Source organism: Myxocyprinus asiaticus, chromosome 43 (genome assembly GCF_019703515.2).
Source record: "Myxocyprinus asiaticus isolate MX2 ecotype Aquarium Trade chromosome 43, UBuf_Myxa_2, whole genome shotgun sequence".
Taxonomy (NCBI): Eukaryota; Metazoa; Chordata; class Actinopteri; order Cypriniformes; family Catostomidae; genus Myxocyprinus; species Myxocyprinus asiaticus.
In genome coordinates this window covers 37,221,895-37,246,691 of record NC_059386.1, presented here as the reverse complement: position 1 = coordinate 37,246,691, position 24,797 = coordinate 37,221,895, and the positions used below count along the sequence as shown (strand labels likewise).

At 37.8% G+C, this 24,797-nt stretch overlaps 1 protein-coding gene across 3 annotated transcripts in view; it reads left to right on the top strand.

Moving 5' to 3' along the window:
• The window catches only part of arvcfa (ARVCF delta catenin family member a), a 30,181-nt gene that overhangs the window by 1,526 nt on the left and 3,858 nt on the right, over nucleotides 1-24,797 (top strand). The window contains exons 2-12 of one of the 3 annotated variants that reach the window (XM_051686045.1): nucleotides 4,335-4,481; nucleotides 8,803-8,910; nucleotides 9,057-9,918; nucleotides 14,425-14,608; nucleotides 14,683-14,800; nucleotides 15,246-15,414; nucleotides 18,387-18,404; nucleotides 18,616-18,687; nucleotides 20,881-21,008; nucleotides 23,079-23,229; nucleotides 24,564-24,756. In XM_051686045.1, the coding sequence (XP_051542005.1) occupies nucleotides 4,335-4,481; nucleotides 8,803-8,910; nucleotides 9,057-9,918; nucleotides 14,425-14,608; nucleotides 14,683-14,800; nucleotides 15,246-15,414; nucleotides 18,387-18,404; nucleotides 18,616-18,687; nucleotides 20,881-21,008; nucleotides 23,079-23,229; nucleotides 24,564-24,756 (2,150 nt within the window). Of the gene's footprint in view, nucleotides 1-4,331; nucleotides 4,482-8,802; nucleotides 8,911-9,056; nucleotides 9,919-14,424; nucleotides 14,609-14,682; nucleotides 14,801-15,245; nucleotides 15,415-18,386; nucleotides 18,405-18,615; nucleotides 18,688-20,880; nucleotides 21,009-23,078; nucleotides 23,230-24,563; nucleotides 24,757-24,797 lie in introns of all 3 variants that reach the window. The other 2 variants (XM_051686043.1, XM_051686046.1) reach the window with 2 other exon arrangements.

Genomic DNA, 24,797 nt, shown 5'->3' with positions numbered 1-24,797 from the left:
TTCATTTGATATGTCACTTTAAAAAATCCGTTAATTTTTTGTGCATCAGCGAGCTGATAAACATGATGTCCACATATGTGGACACTGGCACCACATTTCCTCAAAAGTTAAAAAACATGTTACATACAACATTAACACATCTGTGGGTCATTTTGCTTCATTTTAATATACATTTTGTTATATTTAATTTTGTTATCATCACTGTACAAAAGGATTCTCTTCATTAACGTTAGTAAATGCATTCCTATATTTACTGTGCATTATCACATTGAGAATAAATGGGTTCATCAATAAACTGGAAAATGTGTCTTTCAGAGACTTTATATGGAGTTAGGATGAATATAAGGTGCATTTCAAACTGTTCTGAGACCAGTGCAGACAGACAGCACACTGGAGGTTAAGTCATGCACTAAATAGGGAGCAAGGGAGCATCCTATAGCTCTCTATGCAGTTAAGTGCATTCACTCCTAAAATCTGATCAAAAGTTCAGTTTCAGGCTGCAGATGATGTTTGGATCACTCAACATGTTTGACAGACATGTGACAATGATAATCAGTACATAGATTCAGAATTTATAATGTATCATTTTATTTTAACATGATTGACAGTGATTGGATGATGCTGGACATTACTTTGAATCAGAATTAATTATGATAATTTCTGATGTAATGTCTGTAACACCTCAAAAACATGAATAATCAACACTCCTGGAAGCATAATCTGACTTTCTGACTTTCTATAGCTTGGTATTATTTAAAATTTCACAACTTAGTCCCGCTGTCCACATATGAGGACATCAATTATTAGGAAAACTATTTGTTCTAGATTTGTTGTTCTTTTTGCATGTTTATTAGGTGCTACTAGTTCCAAAAAAGGAAATGGAAAATGCACACAGCAGTCACTCTCGGGTCTCATGATTAACGGAACAGATTTGTGCAAATATTGTGTTCACACAGACTTTTTAAGTATTATTTGATTCATTCATTCATTTTTATTAAATACCACTAATTACAATGAAACTCATAATGTTTATCTTTAACTGCACATTGTCATTTACATCCAGAAATTACTCTGAATGCTTCAAGTCGGACATGAGTGACTCGCAAGACTTGTTTTTGATTCACTAAAAAGAACTGGCTGATAAAGTAATTCGTTTACTAGTCGCTTTTGCTGTAGATTGGAAAGAAACAGCTCATTTGGCAGATGCTTTTATCCAAAGTGACTTATAGTGCATTACATGTTAACATTTTATCAGTTTGGGTGTTCCCTAGGAATCAAACCCATGATCCTGTCGTTGCTAGCGCCATGCTTTACCGGTTGAGCTACAGGAACCCACAGTGTCCAAATATGTCCAAAACAAAAATAAAATGGGTTGCAAATGCAATTTCATGTTGACTTTAAACATGTGCCATTAAATCTGTTCCATGAAACTGATCAGCTATTGTTAAGGGTTGACAAATCAGTGTTGGATTTACGATGGAAATTCTGGATCAATAACTATGATTATATGTTGAAATGCACAGCATATTCGATCACGTCATTCCTAACATCTGCAGAGATCTGTTGAAGGCGGATGCTGGTTTCCATGGCATCACCATAACATCACATCTATCCTGATATCTGCTCTATTAATGCACGACCGTCGACTTCAAGTGCTTCGTCATGTGCTGTTGCTGTATGACTGAGATTCAGAGCTGCTGTAATGCACCTGACGTTGAGATCATTACTCAGAGAGATGGAGAGAGATTCATTCTGACAGACACACAGAAAGATCCAATTCACTCAAACACATGATGCAGGAAAATACCTTAATGTTTATATCTGCAGCAAAACAAGCAAATCATTACCAGCTTAGAAGAAGACAAAATCATTATGCAGAAGAGTCCTGAATCTGTTAACATGACAGACAGATTTAACACTGCTTATTGAGTTACTATGGTCCCAAAATGTATATAAGACACTTAAAAGTGAAGTGTGCAATTTTGGCGAACGGAACTGCAAAAATATACATTTACAACTAAATCAGAAACAGCTTAATACAGCTGAATACAACCCTTCATCTTCTGTTGGTTGAACAAACAGATTGTCGCTCCCCCAACTCATGCCATTGGTTGAGTCAGTGTTGTTGTGTGGGGTTGGATGGGTCGGCCAAAACAAAAACAATTTTTATAGCACCACAGAAACATAGTGTTTACTGTTTTCAAGAAAATTAACCAACAAATGGCTCACTTTCCATACTGAAATCTGATATTTGGGAGTATATGCTTTCACTGATATAAAAGTCGTCACATACTTAGACATACTGTATATGCAACATACTATATTTCAAAATAGTACTAAAAATGTCCGTTTTCATATATGTAAAATATTTTCAAATATGCTCAAATATATATTATAATATATAATATATATTAGTGCTGTCAGTCCAAAAAAATAAATAAATTGCGAATAATCACATACTTTTTTTTTAGTTAATCGCGATTAATCGCAGATTTTGAAAGTGCTGAAATGTGACACTATATATACTTATTTTCCCGTCAAAATGCATTTATTTCCACCTTAGGAAAGAAAAGAAAAGAAAAGAAAATTTAACATGATCCCAACATTTTCCAAGCAAAGCCTTCCACAGTATAAAGATAGAAATGCTCTAAAATATCACCAATTCAAGTAACATTAAACATTTCTCAAAGTCTAAGTGGGAGTTTGATTAACTGAAAGAACTAGTTTCCCCACATAGGATGAGTATTCATTGCAATGGACATTAAATCTCTTAAACTCTCATCCTCCACAATATTAATCTGCCGGTAGACTGTGACTATCTGCTCTCCTACAGCAATCGTGAAGCTGCGTTCATGATTCACATCAGAGCGTCAACGTCAGCGCCGCTTTTAACTCCACATGAAAAGCGCTTGCAGACAAAAACGTCTCATTCTGCATCTTGGTGATAGTTAAGACTTGACGTGCTTCTGTGGTAATTAAAATGTGCCTTACACAGGCTGCAAAGTACTTGATTTCTATCACAAATCTCATCTGAGCTTGTTTTATACTTTAAATAGCGTTAAGAGCTCCTTTCATCCTTGAATTATTTACCGACACAGCTGTTGTGTGTGTTTTTGTTACACGCATTATCTTTGACAGCTCTAATATATGTATGTATGTATGTAGTATGTACATATGTACTGTATGTATATTCATATATGGCCATATATTTCAGATTTGTGTATCGTTATGCGCATTATGTTTTGGATGAAAACTGCTGGATGGAAAAGGCTTTATTAGCACATTGTTTTTGCGATATTATGGTTATTCGCATAAATTAAATTCGCAACTTGGATGGAAACATAGTTTCTATGATGCTTTTAAACTTTCAAACCATCATTTGTTTGTTTGAGGGGCCTGACATGTCAACTTCTGACTCAACCAATGGTGAGAGTTAAGGGCGGTGCTATTTGCTTGTTTAACCAATGGCATATGTGGGAGTGTTTGGAAAGAATATCAAAGGAAGTGTTGTTTATTTGAAAGAAAGACAGCACATGCACTCTTAACCAGCAAAACATTTCAACAAAACCAGTTTAAGTTTGAAATGCTAAAACAATAGATGTAATGTTGATAATTAAGTCCTGTTGATCTAATGCAGTGACTTTCAGTTGTGGTCATAAAGATACATAGCGTCTGATTTATGTAATGCCTCTTGTTAGTAGTTCCAGTGCAAATGTTTTTTTGTGAAGTGTGTAAGTTGTCTCTTGAAAGCAGTGTGATGTGTTTATGAGGCTGTTTAGAAGATGCTCTCATGTTTAATTCACTGATGCTCTGGGAGGAAGTTCTGCATATTTTTCTTAAGACTGTTTGCAAGCGCCGCTTCTTCAGTCCACTGAGAATAATTGAGTGAAATTGCCGGATAGCCTGTATTTTATCACACTTTCATCAAAGGGCTTTACATTTGATCTCAAGGTGCTGTTTAATGTGCACAAGTTCATCAGGACACTGTGACAAGCACTGATGCCCAAAATCCATCTAAAACCATCAAACCAGACCAGGTTGGGAGACCAGTTAAGACTAGCAAACCTGCTTAGGCTGGGGTTTTTTCACCAGGGGTGCTGGTGTCCGCTCCATGGTTCTTAACTAGTTTAACCAGCAAGACTTTCTTGGTCAACCAGCTTCACCAGCTAATCTTGGCTGTGGTCCACCAACTAAACTGGCATGGAAATTCATGTTAGTCTAAGCTGGTGTTTTAAGCAGGGATGGTAAACAAAGCAAGTCACAATCTGTAAATACAAGCATTCAGATGACTTCTCTCTTGATTCTCATCCATGTTCTTGTCTTTGGTCCAGAAGAAGCCAGACTCTGAGAAACCACCGACCGAACCGTCAAATCCAGACACTAATGAACAGACAGAGGAAGCTCTTCCGGCGGACACACCGTCCTCAGACGTGTCCACAATCACCTCCAACCCTGGAAGCTCAGAGAACACTGACGCTCATGTACGTTCCACTCGAGAGGGTTTATAGAAAGATGTTTTTTGGCATTAAAAAAAAAAGAAAACATCTTTTTTTTTTTTTTAAATGGCATTTACTTAATTACTGGGTATCATTATGCAAATGCTATAAATAAAACAAAAGGATTAGAATATCTGACACTTTAATATTCCATATTACATAATACACTTAAATATTCATAATTTAGCTAGAGATTAAATAATTACTTTGAAGACCCTATGAATTTGCTTGACAAGTTTTCTTTTCTATGGTTGATGTTTACTGTTGAGATGGGACGTTGGTGTGGAACATATCGAATGGCTTATTTGTTTTTTAATATAGGCCCAGATGCAATCTGTGTGCGCAGAACTCCACAAAAAACATTTATAAATGTTCTATGCATTCCCCAGCCCTTGCATGTTTGTTTATTAAATATTAAGAAGGCTCATTTTACTTTCACTTGGGATGCACCGATATGAACAATTTTTACAGATGCCGATTTTAACACAAAAACTATAAGTCGATAATGATACCAATATTTTGCAACTTATCTTATTGTATCATTAGATCACTGTTTTACTTAAGAATGCTTCAAAAATGTACGAAGAGGTACACAAGTTTATACACTGTTCTAAAAATAAATAATTTCCATTGAACAATGGATCTGTTGAACACGACAAAAATTTAAAGAGAGCCACAATAAAAGATAAATAGACGATAAAAATGTGCAAAAAATGACTAAATATGATAACATGCTGATGAATGATATAAAAACGGTTAGTTTGTTAGTAGACATTTTTTGTAGAAATCTACCAAAAAACGAGAATGAAGTCCCTTTCAACTGTTCCAGAGTGAAAAAGTTATTTTTTAGTTTGTTATATACGAATGGTATATTTTTGGAATTACACCACTTCCTGTTGCCCAAAAAAATGAGACTTCATTGGCCCGGTTGCTAGGGAGGGTAGAGTCACATGGGGTAACCTCCTCGTGGTCGCTATAATGTGGTTCTTGCTCTCGGTGGGGTGCGTGGTGAGTTGTGCGTGGATGCCGCAGAGAATAGCGTGAAGCCTCCACATGCGCTACGTCTCCGCGGTAACGCGCTCAACAAGCCACGTGAAAAGATGCACGGATTGACAATCTCAGACGCGGAGACAACTGAGATTCATCCTCCGCCACCCGGATTGAGGCGAGTCACTACGCAACCACGAGGACTTAGAGCGCATTGGGAATTGAGCATTCCAAATTGGGGAGAAAAGGGGAGAAAATCCACACAAAAAAAAACAAAAAACAAAAATGAGGCTTCTCTCTTTTTAGTTGAACATGATAAGCATGTGCTTTGATTCTGAAGGAAACTGCTGCATCACACATTTCTTTGCCTTAATGCACGTTGTGGATAAAGCCTTCTGTGACATGCTGAAGACCTTTTAGACAACTGTATGTACTGTTCAGTATAATTACTACATATACAGTACATGCACGGCTAATCCAGATACAAGGGAAAATATTGAGGTAAAACAACATTTCTCAGTTGTTTCCAGGTCTTCACTGAATTATTGTTAGAAATTATGCCTTGATACAGATTTGATGCTGCCGGTTTCTGACCAAGAAGCAGATCTGTAATTAAAATAAATAATTAAAATATAATAATTAAATAATTATAAAATAAATATGAAATATGTTAGATGGCCAGATGTATTTTTGAAATATTAAAATATTTTTGAGGATATATATATATATTTTTTTTTTCTTTTGATATTTTTTTCATTTGTATCCCCTTTTCTCCCAATTTGGAATGCCCAATTCCCACTACTTAGTAGGTCCTCATGGTGGCGTGGTTACTCGCCTCAATTCGGGTGGCGGAGGACAAGTCTCAGTTGCCTCCGCTTCTGAGACCGTCAATCCGCGCATCTTATCACGTGACTCATTGTGCATGACACACGGAGACTCACAGCATGTGGAGGCTCATGCTACTCTCCACGATCCACACACAAATCACCACACGCCCCATTGAGAGCGAGAACCACTAATCATGACCACGAGGAGGTTACCCCATGTGACTCTACCCTCCCTAGCAACCGGGCCAATTTGGTTGCTTAGGAGACCTGGCTGGAGTCACTCAGCACGCCCTGGATTCGAACTCGTGACTCCAGGGGTGATAGTCAGTGTCAATACTCGCTGAGATACCCAGACCCCTGAGGATATATTTAATATTAAGAATACATTTATTGAAAAGATGTTATTTTATATAGGCTACTTATGATTTCTGTGCTGATAATTCCCCCAATTGGGGAAATGATTTTTTTTATATTAAAGTCACAAGACTCATTTATTTATAAAGCATTTTCAAACTACACTGTAGACCCAAAGTGCTGAACATTAAAACATCCATAAAATCACATCACACAATAAAATAAGAAATCAATGAAGAAAACAAAACCAAACATAAAAGCACTACACACAGTGTCCATCGAGCATTAAAAGCCAGTGAAAAAGAAACGTTTTTAAGTGTGCTTTATAAACAGAGATAGTAGTGGTGGATCTAATATCAAGTGGTAGACCATTCCACAACCTCGGACCAGCAACACAGAAAGTACGATTCCCTTTGAGCTTTAAGTGCGGCAGATCTTAACGATCTACATGATTGCTTATTATTTCTTATTTTGATTGAGGCAACTCCCTTATTCTGAGCGTGTTTTTCCAGACCAGGTCCCTTTTTTTCTTGTGAGAACACTGCAACTGGTACATCATCCACGCTTATTAACCGTTCTTTCATTTCATTCTTAATTAAATAAATCATGCAGCATTAATGTATATCATACCGATATCTCAGAAGTCAAAGTCTGCTGGTTTCAAAGCGTTTTGAATGGTTTCCCTCATCCTGTATATGTAAGTGCCGCTTTCACAACTGTCATGTCCATTAATGGCAGTTTTTCCGCATTAACGCGAGAACGAGACAGTAATGAACTATTACATGTTCTTGTGGCTATTATTATTTCTGGATTGTGCATTTGAATTCACAGTGTTTTTTACAAAGAGTTCTATTTTTAATTATAAATAAACCATCATTTTTTCATATCAGCATTTTCATGCTTATTACAGACATGCTGATGGTTTTAATTTGGTCAATAACTGGCCGATACATATCAGCAGCTAATACATCAGTGCAATCCTAATACTCACAGCTCCATTTAAGACATTTAACTTCTTCAACTCTGAAACATTTATGGGCTGCCGCCAACAATTTTTCGCTCTCAAATTTAAAAGCTCACCATTCACACACATACTGTGGAATAATTAGTAATTAATTAGTGCAACAAAATGATCTATACAGTCATGTTCTTGAGAATGAGAGCTTTCATTTGATATATGATATGTCTGTTTAAGTGCTATTTTAAAGACTTTCATATTCATATTAACATTTATACCACATAACCACTAGGTGGCGCTTATTTGCGACGCGGATGATTTCAGGCCTAATATAGTCATCAGAAGTGATGTTTATCTTTCAAAAGTTCAGATTCTAAGCTTTCAAACGATTCCACATACGCCTGATTTAAGTATACGAGGATTTGAGAATTTTAACCCTAAACTATTTTCGTGATATAGCGCCCCCTTTGGACCCGCCGGTTCTAGAGTTAAAGAGGTGAACTATGTTTAAATTCTTTCCGCAGAATTCCATAGATTTTACCTCGAAATCAGCGCAGAAAATGCAAAAAAAAAAAAGTAATAGACATGAACCATGATTTCAGTGACACTTGTTGATTGGAAACAAATGGTATTTATATTTACATTTATGCATTTGGCAGACACTTTTACCCAAAGTGACTTACAGTGCACTTATTACAGGGACAATCCCCCCTGGAGCAAACTGGAGTTAAGTGCCTTGCTCAAGGACACTGTGGTGGCTGTGGGGATCGAACCAGCAACCTTCTAATATAAAACAAATCAACCTTCTCTATAAAAATTGTATACACCTCTGAAAGCAAGATGATGTCATCAATATTTTTTCCTATAAGAGAAAAGACTGTAATTTTAAATGCATTTATCTGCTTCAAGTGCATTTTTTCAACTTTTAGGGGTACACTAGCATATAGATGAGCTCAAAGCTAATTGACATGAACTTAAAGCCACAAATCTCACATTTTCATTTCAAAGGATCATTAAATACTAAGTTTAGTTAGACTTTGAGAACATATAATAACACATTTTCTTCTGGAAAAAAAGGTACGTAGTTTATCTAAAATGAAACATAATGAGCCCGTCTGTTTGTTAATGTGACTGTAATTTGCACCTGATGGGGAAAGTATTGTGTTTTCCTGCTTTGTAGACTGAAAGTTCTGGCGTTGGGATGGAGAAATCATCCAGTCCTGATTCAGAATCAAACCCGCTCAGCAACAGCAGCTCTAATGAACAGGTTGTGTCAACTGGACTGAAGGTGATTGTTTTCACTCGTTAAACTACAAACACAGTTTTGCCTTCTGCATATCTTGCAACACTCTCCAGTGTCCATAAACCCACCGAAAACACCATAACATTGGCATTGCAACAACATACATCTCCCTTCTTCTCCTCTTGGTTTAGGAAATTTCATCATCAGGATTGGATGACTCTCAAACATCATGCCCAGATCAAGCAATGCCGCCAAATGCGTCGAACGAGACGGACCCGGCTCACCCTGAGCCCAGCGTGACCTCTGACACTGCTAATGAGAATGTCAAGGCTCATTCAGCTGTGTTCAACACTTTTAATAATCACAGCAGCGCTTTACTGCATGGATTCCCATTCCACCCGTCATACTCAAACCTGCCCGCCCGGAACTATGTACCAGAGAACTGCTACACCCTACCGCTACACCGCGACAGAGGCGGGCACACTATGCCAGCCTGTAACAGCGTGTCTAAAGGCGAGCAGGACTCTGGCGTATCCACCGTCAATCATCGGATCTTAGGTGGGACTCTTCATTTGAGACCGTCTCTGGATCTCAGTGCAGACGATCACCTCGGGCCGCTGCCACACCTGTATTTCCAGGATCTGTACAGGATGCAAACGCTCATTCCGCAGAAACGCGCCAGCACGGTGAGTCTGGACACGATTCGGAAGGACCCACGTTGGAGAGACCCAAACCTGCACGAGGTCATCGCCATGTTGAGTCACCCAATGGACCCGGTGAAGTCCAACGCGGCAGCGTACCTGCAGCACCTGTGCTACGAAAACGATAAGGTCAAACAAGACGTCAGGCAGCTCAGAGGGATTCCCATCTTGGTGGGGCTCCTCGACCACCCCAAACCGGAAGTCCATCGCAAAGCTTGCGGCGCGCTGAGGAACATCTCGTTCGGCAGAGACAATTTCAACAAGGTGGCCATTAAGAATTCCGACGGCATTCCGGCTCTGCTGAGACTCCTGCGGAAGACGAGCGACATGGAGGTCCGAGAACTCGTCACAGGTGTGCACAATCCCATAATTTTGAGAAGTACATAAACCCTGATGAAGCTGATGACCAGTATCTGTTGTGTTTTACAGACTGGTGTTCTGGTCCTCCACTGGTTTGTGCATCACTTTTAAACTTCTCAGGTTTAATTAAGGCTGGGCGATATAGCGAATATTTAAGATATGATTGCGATGATTTTAATGTGCTTTTAATTTGGCCATTACATTTAACAAAGAGCATCAGTAGACTAATTTCACGATCCTTCAGGGCTGCACAGTTAATCAAAATAACATCAATATGGTGATATGGCCATATGTGATTATTAAACTGCAAAAGGCTGCGATTAAAGACGGATAAAAGGGGCAGGAGCTCCAAACCGACATTAAAGATACAGGGAGCCCCTTACCTAACCCTTTTCCTAACCTTAACTGTGAGTGGAAGTTACGCCCCCTTTTGGAGTTGGCGCAATCCCCTTTTGGGGTAACCACGCCCCATTCTGGAGTAACCCCGCCCTCTTTTTGAGATTCTGCCCCCATTTGGAGGTCTCCGGCCTGCACCTATACCTACTTGGAATAATCAGGTGACACGCTGTTCTGTGCATCCACGAATGTTTTAGCAGTTCATGTGCATTGTGTAAGAAAAGTACTGCAGGTTCAAGCATTCACGTTATTATTAGTAGAGTTAGGGTTAGGTTAGGATTAGGTTAGGGTTTAGTAACAGCTACAAGTTATTATACAAATCTACAAGCACGGCACAGTATAAGATAAAAGGAGGAGATGACAGCGTTTCACCAGATGCTGAACATTGTAAACAGTCAAAAACACACTGCACTTTCAGTGTCAGAATAAAAGCTCCAGAGGAGGGTGAAGTAAATAGGAATAGAATACAAATCGAATACTCAGAATAAATCAATGATTATATCAGTAATAATATACCCTTGACTGGGTCCCACAGTAATAATTTAGTATTATGCAGTATTCAGCTGGGTTCCAAAAAATAAGTGAAGTAGTTTTTGTACACCTTGTTCATTAACAAAAAATGTTTTGGTAAAAATATATGAAAGTAAGTAATAGTTTTTATTAAGCTACTATTTATCATTGTATATGGAATATAAATATTAAAGTGCATATCAATAAGATCAAATTCTCCCTTGTGTTCATTTAGTGAAAAACTGTGGGAAACATGTCTTCATTGTTTTTAAATAGATATTTATTTAATGCCTTTAAAATATTGAATCTACTTGGCTACAATGGCTGTTAGGATGAAATGATTGTTCCTCTGAATTTAAATCAAATCACTTTTTAGCCATTCCACGGCAAATACATAATTATCGAGATATACGGTATATCAAATATTGTCAATAGGATGAAGAATATCGAGATGTAATTTTTGTATCAAAATCATCCAGCCCTAGTTTGAATTGAGTTTGTAAACAGGATGAAGAATTGTTAATTTGAATTTAAGGAAGTAGAATTAGTAAAATATAGTTTTTAATTTATATATTAATTCTATATTAATACTATATATTAATACAATATTTATACTATATTTAATTATTTAGTATGGGGCTGCAAAATGGTCTAGAAAATGTAAAAGATTTAAAAAATAATAATTTTACATTATTAGTGTTTCATTCTACTTTCTAAAGACTGCTCAGAAATCGAGAGATTAATCATGATTATTTTTAATTGACGGCCATAGTTGTTAACAGTGAGAAATATGCATGTATTTTTGTGATTAAAAATATTTCTGGAACATCTGATTGCTCACTGGTGTTTGTAAGATCATAATTCTGTAAAGCTGCTTCAGAATAGTATTTACTGTGGAAAGTGCTATAGAAAGAGTTGAATTCAGTGTTTATACATATAATGTTTATATTCAGGTTTATACATATAACATTATTATTGAAAAATAAATGATAAAAAGATACACTGTAAACGGTATACAAAGTAAATATAATATTTGATAGAAAATATATAAATAAAATATTTTGCTAACATGTTGTCTTTATAATATCACACTATGCTTCTCACAAAGTGAAAACAGCTCTTTAACCCTTTAAGCTCTGAAGGTGTTTTTAATGATTTCCTGTTTCAGTAGCATACCCAAACTTAAAGGCTTATAAAAAAAAATTATGATATAGATTATGATACATTCTGAGACTCAGTCTAAGAAACTGCTGAAAAACATTTAGCTAAAAATTTAGAGGTTTGCATAGCGTGCAGACATGATTTTAGTAATGAGATTTCTCAGAATGAGTTTCATTCTGTGCCATTTGAGTCATCATTGAGTCTGTGTCATATGTAACATTGTGCTTCATGTGGATTATCTAATGATCTATGCATCTGATTATCTTGTGTGTGGACTTGTTTGAAATATAATCACCTCCTCTAAGTATCTTCCTTTTCTGTTAAAGTAAATAAGCGAAAACGCGGCATATAATCAACACCAACATAATTATCAAAGGCATATTCTTAGCTATATTACTCGCTATATTTTTCACTGCGAGTAAAACAAATATGCTGGTCATATTCTAATCTTTGAGAGTTTTCCAACAACATATGCAGTGATGCAAACTACTCGACTTTCAGCTAAAGTCACCTTTTCTGGAGCTTAATTGCCCAAATTTTGTTTGCCTTAAAAAAATCACTTGAAAGGGTTACTTTAAGCTTAAACACTTTAAAAAAAGCCTTGTAATGGGGTAAGGGATGGGCAAGGAGGAGATGGGAACTGGCTGAACAGTCAACGTAAAGTTTAATTATATAAATTAACTTAAAACAACATAAAACATAAAGAGACACAGACACACACATCGTGACCACGTGTGTCTCTCTCTTTCGAACTGGCACTTCCGGCTCGTCTTTATCCCCCTCCCGGCTGATTAGAGCGATTCAGGGTCGCCCGTGTGTCCTCACGGCCCGGCCACGCCCTCCTCCTTGTCACACTTCCTCCATCGCCAGATTCAGGTTGGGAAAACCCCTGGCATGACACACTCCCCTCCCTTTCTGGAGGGGGGACGTTGCCCTTCCGGCCGTGCCTGCCAGCAGGTCTTCCCTGCCTTTCTGGAGCCCTGAGAGAGACGAGGGGAGGGAAAGGGGAGAGGGAAAGAGTGAGGCGGAGCGACAGAGAGAGAGAGAGAGAGAGAGAGAGAGAGAGGAGAGAATAAAACTTGCTCGCCGGTTCCCGGACACCTTGTTGCCCGGTCCTCAACCGCTCCAACACCCTCTGACGGATGCCAGCTCGCTCCTCCCTCGGTGGATGGCAGCGAGTCTTCCAGCCCCTGGCGGACGGAACCGCTCCTCCCCTTCTTCGGGAGCCTGCAATGGTTCCTCTGGCTCTCGGTGGCTGGCAGCTACCCCTCCGTCCCCAGGCACACGGCCGCGGCTGCTCCCCTGGCGGATGGCAGTGGCGAGAACTCCATGGCAGCGCATTCCTCTTCCCTTCCAGGTTTTGGCATCACTGCAGGCGGAAACGGCTGAACAGTCAACATGAAGTTTAATGATATAAATGAACTTAAAACAACATAAAACATAAAGACACAAAGACACACACAACACGGCCACATGCGTCTCTCTCTCTCTCGAACTAGCGACCTCCGGCTCGTCTTTATCCCCCTCCCGGCTGATTAACCCGATTCAGGGTCAGCCATGTGTCCTCACGGCCCGGCCACACCCTCCTCCTCGTCACAAGCTTTAAATACAACATACAAATAAACTGAAAATATACATCTGAAACACCTGCTATGACTTTCTCACCTTTTTCACCTCTCATGAGTTTGCATCTCTGATATGACACATGGCTATTTGATCAGTTTTTATTGATTACAATAATATGTACAATGCAATTTTATTTTTATAAATTATCAAAACGGAACACTTCTGATTTGTCTGCACATTTCAAAGCACTTGTTCAGTTTTGATCATAATATCTACATGCATTGGAAAGTAGAGCTTCTAAGCTTTCAAACGATACCTATTTTGTGTTGGTCATGACTGTAATTTTTAATATTTTTTTATAATATAATATACCCGCTGCCGGGCCCATCGGAGCTTAAAACAAGCTGCCATTATATTTATAAAGGGGGGTCCCTTGCAAAGTTTCTATTAATATATTTGGGGGTTCTTTGCATCAAAAAGTTTGAAAACCGCTAATATAAGACACAGACATACAGGCTTCTTCCAGAAACATTAAATACTGTTTTTATCTAAAAATAATGTGGTGCTGCATGGCAACGTTTTAATGGCTGTTCATTGTTTTGACAGTACTGAACTTGGTTTTAGTTGAGAAAATTTGGGCTAATGATCTTCTCTGTTGTATTCTCTTCCTGGCGTTCCAGTGTGCCAGTTCAATTTAAATTCACACTCAAAATGATAATGACCCTAAATGTTAAATTTTTAACAAGACAGACTTTGGTAGAAAAAAACATGCTGGTCTAAGCCGGTTCTTCAAACAGGGAAGTTTTATCTTCTCTTGGAATGTTTCTTCAGGGTCTTCTCTTGAGTTCTGCCTGTTGTTCCTCAGGAACCCTGTGGAATCTCTCCTCACATGAGCCTCTGAAGATGATCGTCATAAACCACGGACTGCAGACACTCACGGACGAGATCATCATACCACACTCGGGTTTGAGAGGCGACCCCAACGACCCCACCAGACCTGGAGATCCGGAGTGGAACACGGTCTTCAAGAATACTTCTGGATGTTTGAGGTTCGTCTGTAGCTCATTTCTCTTTGAATGTGGATCAGTTTCAGAGATGTTCACTCTCAGTTGTGTTTTTGCAGGAACGTGAGTTCAGACGGTGCAGATGCGCGTCAGAGACTGCGTGAGTGTGAGGGACTTGTGGACGCTCTGCTACATGCCCTTTATTCTGCTGTTGCAAAGAGAGACATAAATAACAAAGTAAGCATTAAAATAGATATTCAGGTCACGACACACTTGCACACCTGCAACGGATCTGATCATGAGCTAGAAACAGAAAACAAAATAACATTCTGCAGACATATACACACAAATTAATGATCTGTCATCATTTACTCACCCTCCAAACTTGTATGACTAACTTTCTTCTGTGAAACTTGCAAGCTTGAAAAAAAGGACAAAAACACCATAAAAGTGGTCCATATGGCCTTCCAAGTCTTCTGAAGCAATGTGATAGCTTTGTGTGAGAAATCAGTTCACACATGTGATGCATGAATGACGTCAGTGATGCTGTATTGGTTCTGACATGTCTCATAATTGATCACAATGTGCCAAATTTGAATTTTACAGAATCTGCTCTGTTATCTGTTATCTTTGTGCTGCTGTCTTTCAAGCTTACAATTGTGTTTCTCACCCGTTTTTGCAGTCGGTGGAGAACTGTGTGTGTATTCTACGTAACCTCTCCTATCACGTACACAAGGAGGTGCCCGGAGCCGAGAAATGTGATGTACAAGAAGCCAATCACACTGCGAAATCAGGTGGCCACCATAAGATGAAAGATGAGTCGGACTGCTTCGGTGGACGCACAACCAAAGGTCAGACATTTACTGAATCAATGGTAATCTCAATGAAAATGTCACTTGTAGCACTTTTAAAGTCAACATGAAATGAAAAAAATGACTTAAAACACATTCCTGGTTAAAAAAAAAAAATGTGTCTTTTGTAATCTTTCCGCAGACTCACATTCAGCTCTGACTCCATTCTGGTATGAATTGCTCACTTTTAACCATCCGATTAATTCTGGATGGGTTTAATCAAGTCCCGCCCTTCTTTTTTGTTTCTTAAGTATCCTGTTTCGCTGCAAATATGTTACATTACGGGAAATAAAAGGAGTTGCAAATGCCATTTCATGTCGACTTTAAAGTAAACCAGTTATCGAACCTTATATAATTATCTCATTTTTGTATGTGTTTATGCTGGACAGTGTCAAGTGGTGCACAGCTAACATGTGTTTGTAAAGAGAGAGGGGCGAATTCACTAAGCACTTCTGCACGTGATATTGTCAGCATAAAAACCTGCATCTGATACACTAACCACCTGCGATTAAGTGTAAGCATGTGCAGTCACCACTGAAATATTGCTGCGTGTCTTTATAGTATTTAAATGTCTATTTCATTATTTTTAATGCAAACACACTCCCTTTCTATGTAAATTAGGCTTGTTATTGATTGCGCTTCATTAACAAAACTCTGTGCTATTACCTAGCGGAATTAACATCTCGCTGTTACTGCCCGTGAAAAGCAGGCGGTAAACTGAATTTTATTTAAAATACGTGTTTTTTTACATTTTCTATCAATAATGGCTACAGTAATTCATCAAATAATGTTCAATGATGGAGAAGAGTGTTATAACCTGCATATATCCAGATGTTTGGCGTAGTCATGCACACTTTCGGCATGTTAACCCTTGTGCACTGTTCGGTCATTTTTGACCGAAATCAATTTGTTCCTTTAATAAAAATGGTATGCTTCATCTGAGTGGCTCGAGGCTTGATTACTTTTCCTACATTTGCCATCTGAACACACAAAAACTATTTGGACTGGATTCTATGAGTTTAGGCCATGTGACAAAAAGCCTTTTGTTGTTTTGCGGTCAAATTTGACCCACCATAGGAAATGAATGGGCGAGACTATGACACAGAGCTATTTATTTGAAATTTGTCAAATAAAACCAATAGTACAGCCAAAATGCTGACCACACAAAAACAGAAATGAAGGAGAAAGACTATAACAGATCCACAATGTAGAACATGTGCACTCACACACACAAACACACACAGGAATCAATGGGTGAGAGTATAACAAAGAGCAGTTTTTTGGGGAATTTGTCAAATAAAATCAATAATTCAGCCACATTGCATAACACAGAAATGAATGGGTGAAACCATAACACATCCTCAATGCAGAACACACACACACACAAATTAATCTTGTTACAACCATGAATGAATCAGTGGATCTCTGTAGCCATCTACTGGTTATTTTAGTCTTGACATGAATTTCAAGTCGTGTAATTGTTCCTTTTTTGCACCAGATGGCAGCAATCTGCCCCCAATACATCACACATTCTCATACTTTCTTCATGTTTCAACTTATAGAAGTGTAGGTTTTTACTGTTGTGAAATAAACATAAATTAGCTTTTTTTATTTTCATAAAAATAAAAAAGTTACACATTTAATGTTTTCGGTCAAATATGACCGTGAACAATACAAGTATGAGTCTAAAAGGAACAGTGCACAAGGGTTAAAGAGATAAACCAGGTGTCTGGATCACAGTAGTGGAGTGAAGCTGTACAGTCCAGATTATCCTCCGCTATATAGCGCTCAGAACCAACCCGCGAGATCGTAATTGCGCCGTGCAAATTGCATTCACCACAGATTTTATGGCCGCATTTGTGCTGTTGCCTGATCTGCATAATTTCTTTAGTGAATCGAGCACTAAATCAGCACAATGCATGCAAATAAAGCATAATTCATTCTTAGAGGATTTCCACCAGTATGTTAAATTCAGAAGATATCATGCAATAATCGACGATAATGTTTTGAAGGTCATAGTACACATTCAATAGCCATTTCTTAATCTGGTTTGGTTATAAAATGCTGCATTTGAAATTAGAGGTCGACCGATAGCAGTGTTGGATAAGTTACTCTAAAAAAGTAATTAATTACTAACTACTAATTACATCGCCTACAGTGTAATTCGATTACTGTACTAATTACTCTGTCTGAAAAGTAATTGCATTACTTATTACTAATTACTTTCTAAAACCCTGATCAATCTCAATCAGATGAAAAACACTAGGATAGACATGAAACTGTTCTTTTAATTCTTTCAATTAAATCATATAAAATCAAATAAATTATTCATAAACTGGCCAAAGAATTTAAAGGGCCGGTGTTAAATTAGAAAACATACATTTTAACATAAGACATAATATTTCAATTTTAAATTCACTATTGTTTGATATAGAATTGTTCTATAGTCTATACAGTAACTGTAATTATATTACTGAAAAATTAAGAGTAATCCCTTACTTTACTTTTTTCAATGAAAAAGTAATTACAGTAATTAATGCATTACACCCAACGCTGACCGACAGTGGATTTTGCCGATACCGATAACTAAGGTGGTGGAAAAGGCCGATAACCGATTAATTGGCCGATAGTTGTTAAAAACGATTTATAGAATGATTTATAAAAAATGTCTTTAAAGTCTCTCTTTATTATGCGCTGACGGGGCATGTTTCCACATAGTCGCATTTTCGTTGCATGCCCTCACTTCAATTTAGATACTTGATTATCTCAACAATATATGCAGGATGAATATATGGATGAATATTGTCAATGATGAAAGATTGAGGAACATGGAGGGATAAAAAAAACAATTGGCAACTATCGGATATATCGGTCTACCTCTATTTGAAATGTGACGTACTCCACTGCATGCATGTGTGCTTTAAACAATGTTTGTTTTGTGTTTCATGTCTGCTGTGGTGGTTTATCTGCAGAAGAATGGTTTCATCAGTGTAAGTGTGTCTCTGGTTTGTCTGAATCTGTAGTGAGTTGTGAAACCTTGATGCAGTTATTCCAGTCACACACACACACACCATGCATTCAGCTCTCCCACTCAACGCCCACTGCACTACACCACACACACACACACACACACACACACACTCACACAAACAGCAGCTCTTGTTGTTTGACATGAGTGTGTGTGTATTGTGTATTCTTCAGGCAAACGACATGCAGTGAGTGAGAAGAAGAGCTGCAATGTTGATCTGCCCAAGAGGAGTTTACCCATGAAAGGTGCAGCATTTGATTTCATTTACATCCGGCCATATTCCACACTTCCACCATCATCCATACTTCATTTAAAATCTATCTTACAAGAAAAAAATATCTCTTATTTTAACTCTGTATTGGCTCAAAAATAGGCTTTGCAAAATTATTTTAATTTATTAAATATTTTATTTATTATGATTATGATTATTATTTATGTCATTTTGTGTATGATTTTTATTTATCAATTTTTGTGTACAATTTACAACAACAAAAAAACACAAAAAAGAAATGAAAAACACAACAGCTGGACTTTCTCATGTACCAATACAAAGAAATAAAGTCGAGAAAATACAAGATTCAGGATAGGATAGCTTTACACAATAGAGGACAAAATACATACAATTATTAACATGACTTTGGCTGAAATTTTGTAAATGCATACACAACAGCAGAAATGTCATTTATCAGCCTGACACATGGATCAAACACTGAGCTTAATGTAATCGTTATATTATCAATTGTCAAATACTGTAGAGTTTGATGGCACGCATGAATTTTGATATCAACAACAAAAGATTTGGGAAGTGATTTCCCCTCCCTTTTAAAAAGTGACAAGTCTATACATTTTTGCTATCCTATCTATCCTATCACATATTTTTTCGATCATTTACAAAGGTGTCAAATTTTACAGTTTACGCATGGAGCCACATTGAGAGCCCCACATCTCTGGAATTTAACCATATAGCACCTTAAAAATTAATGTACAAAAAGCTAAGTTTGTTCTGAACCAGAATCTAAAAGGATTTTAAAATATTTTTAATACATCTGGAGTTATAGGCACTCCAACTTTGGAAAAATGACACAAAATAGTGCTTTTCCCCATTTTTGGACTCACGCCATTGGCGTATAATGCAACAAGAGGTGCTGAAGTCAAATGATATTGGTAATAGATCTACCAATCTCTGTGTAAAAATAAAATCATGATTCTGACACCTTTATAAGATTATTATTTTGACCTGCAGTTTTGCTCCAAAACCATACATGAAAATTGTCAAGGACTGTATATTTACACTATGTGCACATAGCCCATCTTGTTGGCAGAGGCTATTTACACTAACTCTACCCACCACTGCTCAGACCAAACTCAAGACAGCAACGACAGATTTATTTGGGGCAACTGCTGATCAGATGAAGGTGGGCATTTATGAATTTTTCATGATGGGGCAGAGACATTAAACCGGTTAACGGGTTAGACATTTAGTGGATTAAGAGATTGTATAACTAAGTGACTATTTGCACTCCAGTAGTCTGGTGGAAATACAGGATTTTATGACAAACTGCACCCCCATTTACAGCTGTAGTAGCTCTGGCTGTAATGATGGTAAGTGTATGTGTTGTCATGCTGGAGATCCGGGTTTGAATCCCACCCCTTGACATACTTTTTCCAATGTCTCTAATCTTAATATTTCCTATAATACTACTTGTAGTAATAATAAAAGAGATTCCTCACAGTGATTTGGTCACAGTGAAGGTCGGGGAGTTGAGAGAAGGATTTGATCCAGATAAAATTAACCGTGGTTTTACTGTAGTAATATTGTAGTAACTATGTGTTTTGGTGTACTGATGTACTAACCATGGTGTTACTACAGTAACATGTTAATAGTAGTTAATAGTAAACATGTTTGTTTTTGTGGTTACTATGATTTTACTAGAAAAATACCATGGTGATACTGTGGTTACTGTAGAAAAACCATGGTTAATTTTTTGGGGGTAGGGGTTGGTGTAGGGTGTCTGTGGGACTCCCAATAAACACAATAAAAATGCTGCAGTGATGCATGTATGTTAGTATTTAAACAGGGGTGTAAGAGTATCTACCACTATTTGTACTAGAGTGCACAAAATATGCTTTTTGTTGCTTTTTACTCTTAGTGCAAATAGCACTTTGACCTCCATCTGCAAAATAATGGATTACTCAGTAAATATTGATAATGACATTTCATATTTTGCTCAAATCATCATTCATGTTTATCTTCCCTCAGAAAAAGTATTAACAAAATAAAACCATTTTTTTGATGTGGAATAACCCAGCAATCCATTCAAATGTCAAACATTACCATGAAACATGTTTTTTAGATGATTCCATGAAACATCAGTGTTATGAATCATGAATGTTACTGGAGGCTCAGATGTTCAGATGTTTGTGGATCTCTTCCGCAGGCCTGGAGCTTCTGTACCAGCCGGAGGTGGTGCGACTTTATCTGTCACTCCTCAAACTGAGCCTGAACCACAACACGCTGGAGGCCGCGGCCGGAGCGCTTCAGAACCTGTCTGCTGGACACTGGGCCGTGAGTGGAAAGAGAGAGACAGAGAGAATGTTCTTTTAAAAGGGTCACTGATAGTGTAGTTTCAGACCTGGACCCACCCACAGTCTGTTCACTGACTCTCAGATGTATGTTGCATACAAACCTGGAAATCACTTTCTTGATCTGGCAAGCTCAAATCTGATTAACTGGCTTTATGCAACTTTGGGAAGTAAAGGATAGGGTATATCGTGCTTAGTTTATTCTAAGACTTTTCGATGCATGCGCTCTACAACTCAACAGCAGGCGCATGCGCCAACAACATGCTTATGCTGTGTTCCATTTTACTCTGAAAGCTGAAATTTCCAACTTCCTACTTGGAAAAGTGCAATGGAATGGCACTTGAAGTCAGACTTCCTACTTTAGAAAAGTCAGATTTCATGCAGTTGCATGACGTCACACAAGCCTGTCAGCACCCATGAAGATTAACATCTCATGTTACCCCATGTGACTCTACCCTCCCTAGCAACCGGGCCAATTTGGTTGCTTAGGAGACCTGGCTGGAGAAACTCAGCACGCCCTGGATTCTCAGTTGCCTCCGCATTCACTTCTAAGCAAATATATGCATCACTGAGTCAAAGTTCTACATGATCATAAAACTTGTTTGGCAAACGTTTAGAGAGACTGTTGTGAAAAATATGGTACATTATCATCCTTTTTTTTGTTGTTTTTTTTTTTTCAATTTGGAATGCCCAATTCCCAATGCGCTCTAAGTCCTCGTGGTGGCGTAGTGACTCGCCTCAATCCGGGTGGCGGAGGACGAATCTCAGTTGCCTCCGCATCTGAAACCGTCAATCCGTGCATCTTATCACGTGGCTTGTTGAGCATGTTACCACGGAGACGTAGTGCGTGTGGAGGCTTGACGCTATTCTCCGCGGCATCCACGCACAACACACCACGCGCCCCACCGAGAGCGAGAACCACATTATAGCGACCACGAGGAGGTTACCACACGTGACTCTACCCTCCCTAGCAACCGGGCCAGTTTGGTTGCTAAGGAGACCTGGCTGGAGTCACTCAGCACCTGGATTCAAACTCGCGAATCCAGGGGTGGAAGTCAGCGTCTTTACTCGCTGAGATACCCAGGCCCCATTATCGTCCTTTTTGATAATCCTACACCGGTAGAACATTGCACAGCATAATTTTTCACCCTGAGTTTGGTTGCAATGAGATTTTATATTAGGTATTATATCAGTATGCCTGAAAGCAGATTTGTTTACAAGGTATCAGGTTGATACAATGAGCACTTTTTGAGGAAGAACTAGCCATGGATTTGACAAAGTTTGTCAGGTTAGTGACATCATATCTGAATATGAAGATATGAAGAGTTTTGTTTGAGGCACTTAATATCCACAAGCAGAACTGTATATTTCACATTGTTTTCTGAAGTTTTCCATCAAATAATCAGTAATTGCTGTATTACTTTTAGGCAGACAGAAATTCTGATCACAACATCAACATCAAATGCTGCAAAACTGAAGGGACGGCCCTTTACAGTACTTATGGACAGTGACCCAAAACATACTGTGAAAGCAACCAAAGAACTTTTCAAGGCAAAGAAGTGGAATATTCTTTAAAGGTTGATTCAGTCACCTGACCTCAACATTATTGAACATGCCTTTTCACTTGCTAAAGACAAAACTGAAAGCATAAAGACACACAAACGTGCAGCATCTTAAAACAGCTGCAGTAAAGGCCTGGCAAAGGATCACTAGGGAGAAAACCCAGAATTTGGCGATCTCAATGGGTTCCAGACCTCAGACAGGCATTCACTGCAAAGGATTTTCCACCAAGTTTTAAAAATGATCATTATATTTATGATTATGTTAGTTTGTCCCAACACTTATGGAGAGCACTGTAGTGTATATTGTAAGTGCTTAGTGTATAGTGCGTCATTTTGGACACAGCTTAGAAGTTTAGCGCTGTGAGTCTACTAGAGTTTTGTCTTTATTCATGAGACTAGTTAAAATATCTTTTCAAACTAAATTTTAAAGAACATTGCTTTGAAGTAAACATGAATTGAAGGCTCATAATTAAACGTCTCTCTTTTCTCAGTGGTCCAATTATATCCGTGCAACTGTGCGTAAGGAGAAAGGTCTGCCGGTACTCGTCGAGCTGCTTCACTCTGATGCGGATAAAGTGGTGCGAGCGATCGCCATCGCACTGAGAAATCTCGCCATCGACCACAAAAACAAAGATCTCATTGGTAAGATCAGATATTACACTGCAAAAAAATGTATTATTTGTCTTGTTTTTCAGTTAAAAATATCTAAACATTATTTAAAAAAAGATACTTAACCCTTTGAGCTCTGACGGTGTTTTTAAAGATTTCCTGTTTCAGTGGCATACCCAAAATTAAAGGCTTATATCTCGATAAAATATATATAATATCTCTTATATCTCGACATTATTATTTTTCTGGTTTTTACATTATATATCTCAGGGTGTAAATAAGGTGGCTCTGAAAAACAGCTTTTGTTTTGTTCCCAATCATGTCAACTGTATCTGAGAAATGTTTTTGTTGATATGACAAAGCAATCAAATGTTATAGCATTACAAAATAATTTATTATAGTGTCCAAAAACATCTCCAAACAAATAAAACATAATAATTGTACATAAGAACTAATTACACATGCAAACACAACAATGACTAAAGGTTTGCATAGCATGCAGACATGATTTTAGTAATGAGATTTCACAGAAAGAGTTTCATTCTGTGTCATTTGAGTCATCATTGAGTCTGTGTCATGTATTTGGCGCCATCTCCTGGTGGTCATATGTAACATTGTGCTTCATGTGGATTATCTAATGATCTATGCATCTGATTATCTTGTGTGTGGACTCGTTTGAAAGATAATCACCTCATCTAAGTAACGATATGTGATATTTTATGTTCTGTTTTATTTTTCATTAAGTTGTAAGTGAAAACGTGACATATAAGTAACACAACATAATTATCAAAGACATATACTTAGCTATTACTCACTGTATTTTTGTCCAACAACATATGACACATGGCTGTTTGATCAGTTTGATGTTTTTAATGATTACAATAATATGTACAGTGCAATTTATTCATAAATGATCAAAATGAAACCCTTCTGATTTGTCTGCAAATTTCAAAGCACTTGATCAGTTTTGGTCATAATGTCTACATGCATTTTAAAGTATTTTGTGTTGGTCAAGACGGTATTTATTAATATATTGACAATATTTTTTATTTACTGAGCTTAGAGGGTTATAGAAATTAATTATTTTTTTTTACACATAAAAGTCTAACTAAATTTGGTTATTAGAACCATGCTTAAAAAAGCAACAAGGGAGTAAGAAAAATAAACTTAATTCAACATACAGTATATTTTCAGAAAACATATGCGATAATATATTAATGCGATAATGCGATTTTAATGCATAATAATAAAAAAAAAAAATGTTTTATTTAGACTGTCTCAAACAGAAAGCATCAGTATCATTAGTTAGTATGTGTGATGGATGTTACAATGACCTCAGGTTGACATTATGTGTGCCACCCGATCAGGGAGTTATGCCATGAGGGATCTGGTCAGTAATCTGCCCTGCGGTCAGCAGCGACCCGCCAAAAACCTGGAGGGAGACACGGTGGTGGCCGTTCTGAATACTATACTGGAGATCATCTCTGAAAACCTGGAGAATGCAAGATTCCTCATTCAGGGACAGGGAATCCAGAAACTTGTTTCAATCAATAGAACCAGGTGATTGTATGGAATAACTGCTTTCATGTTAAAACACAGGA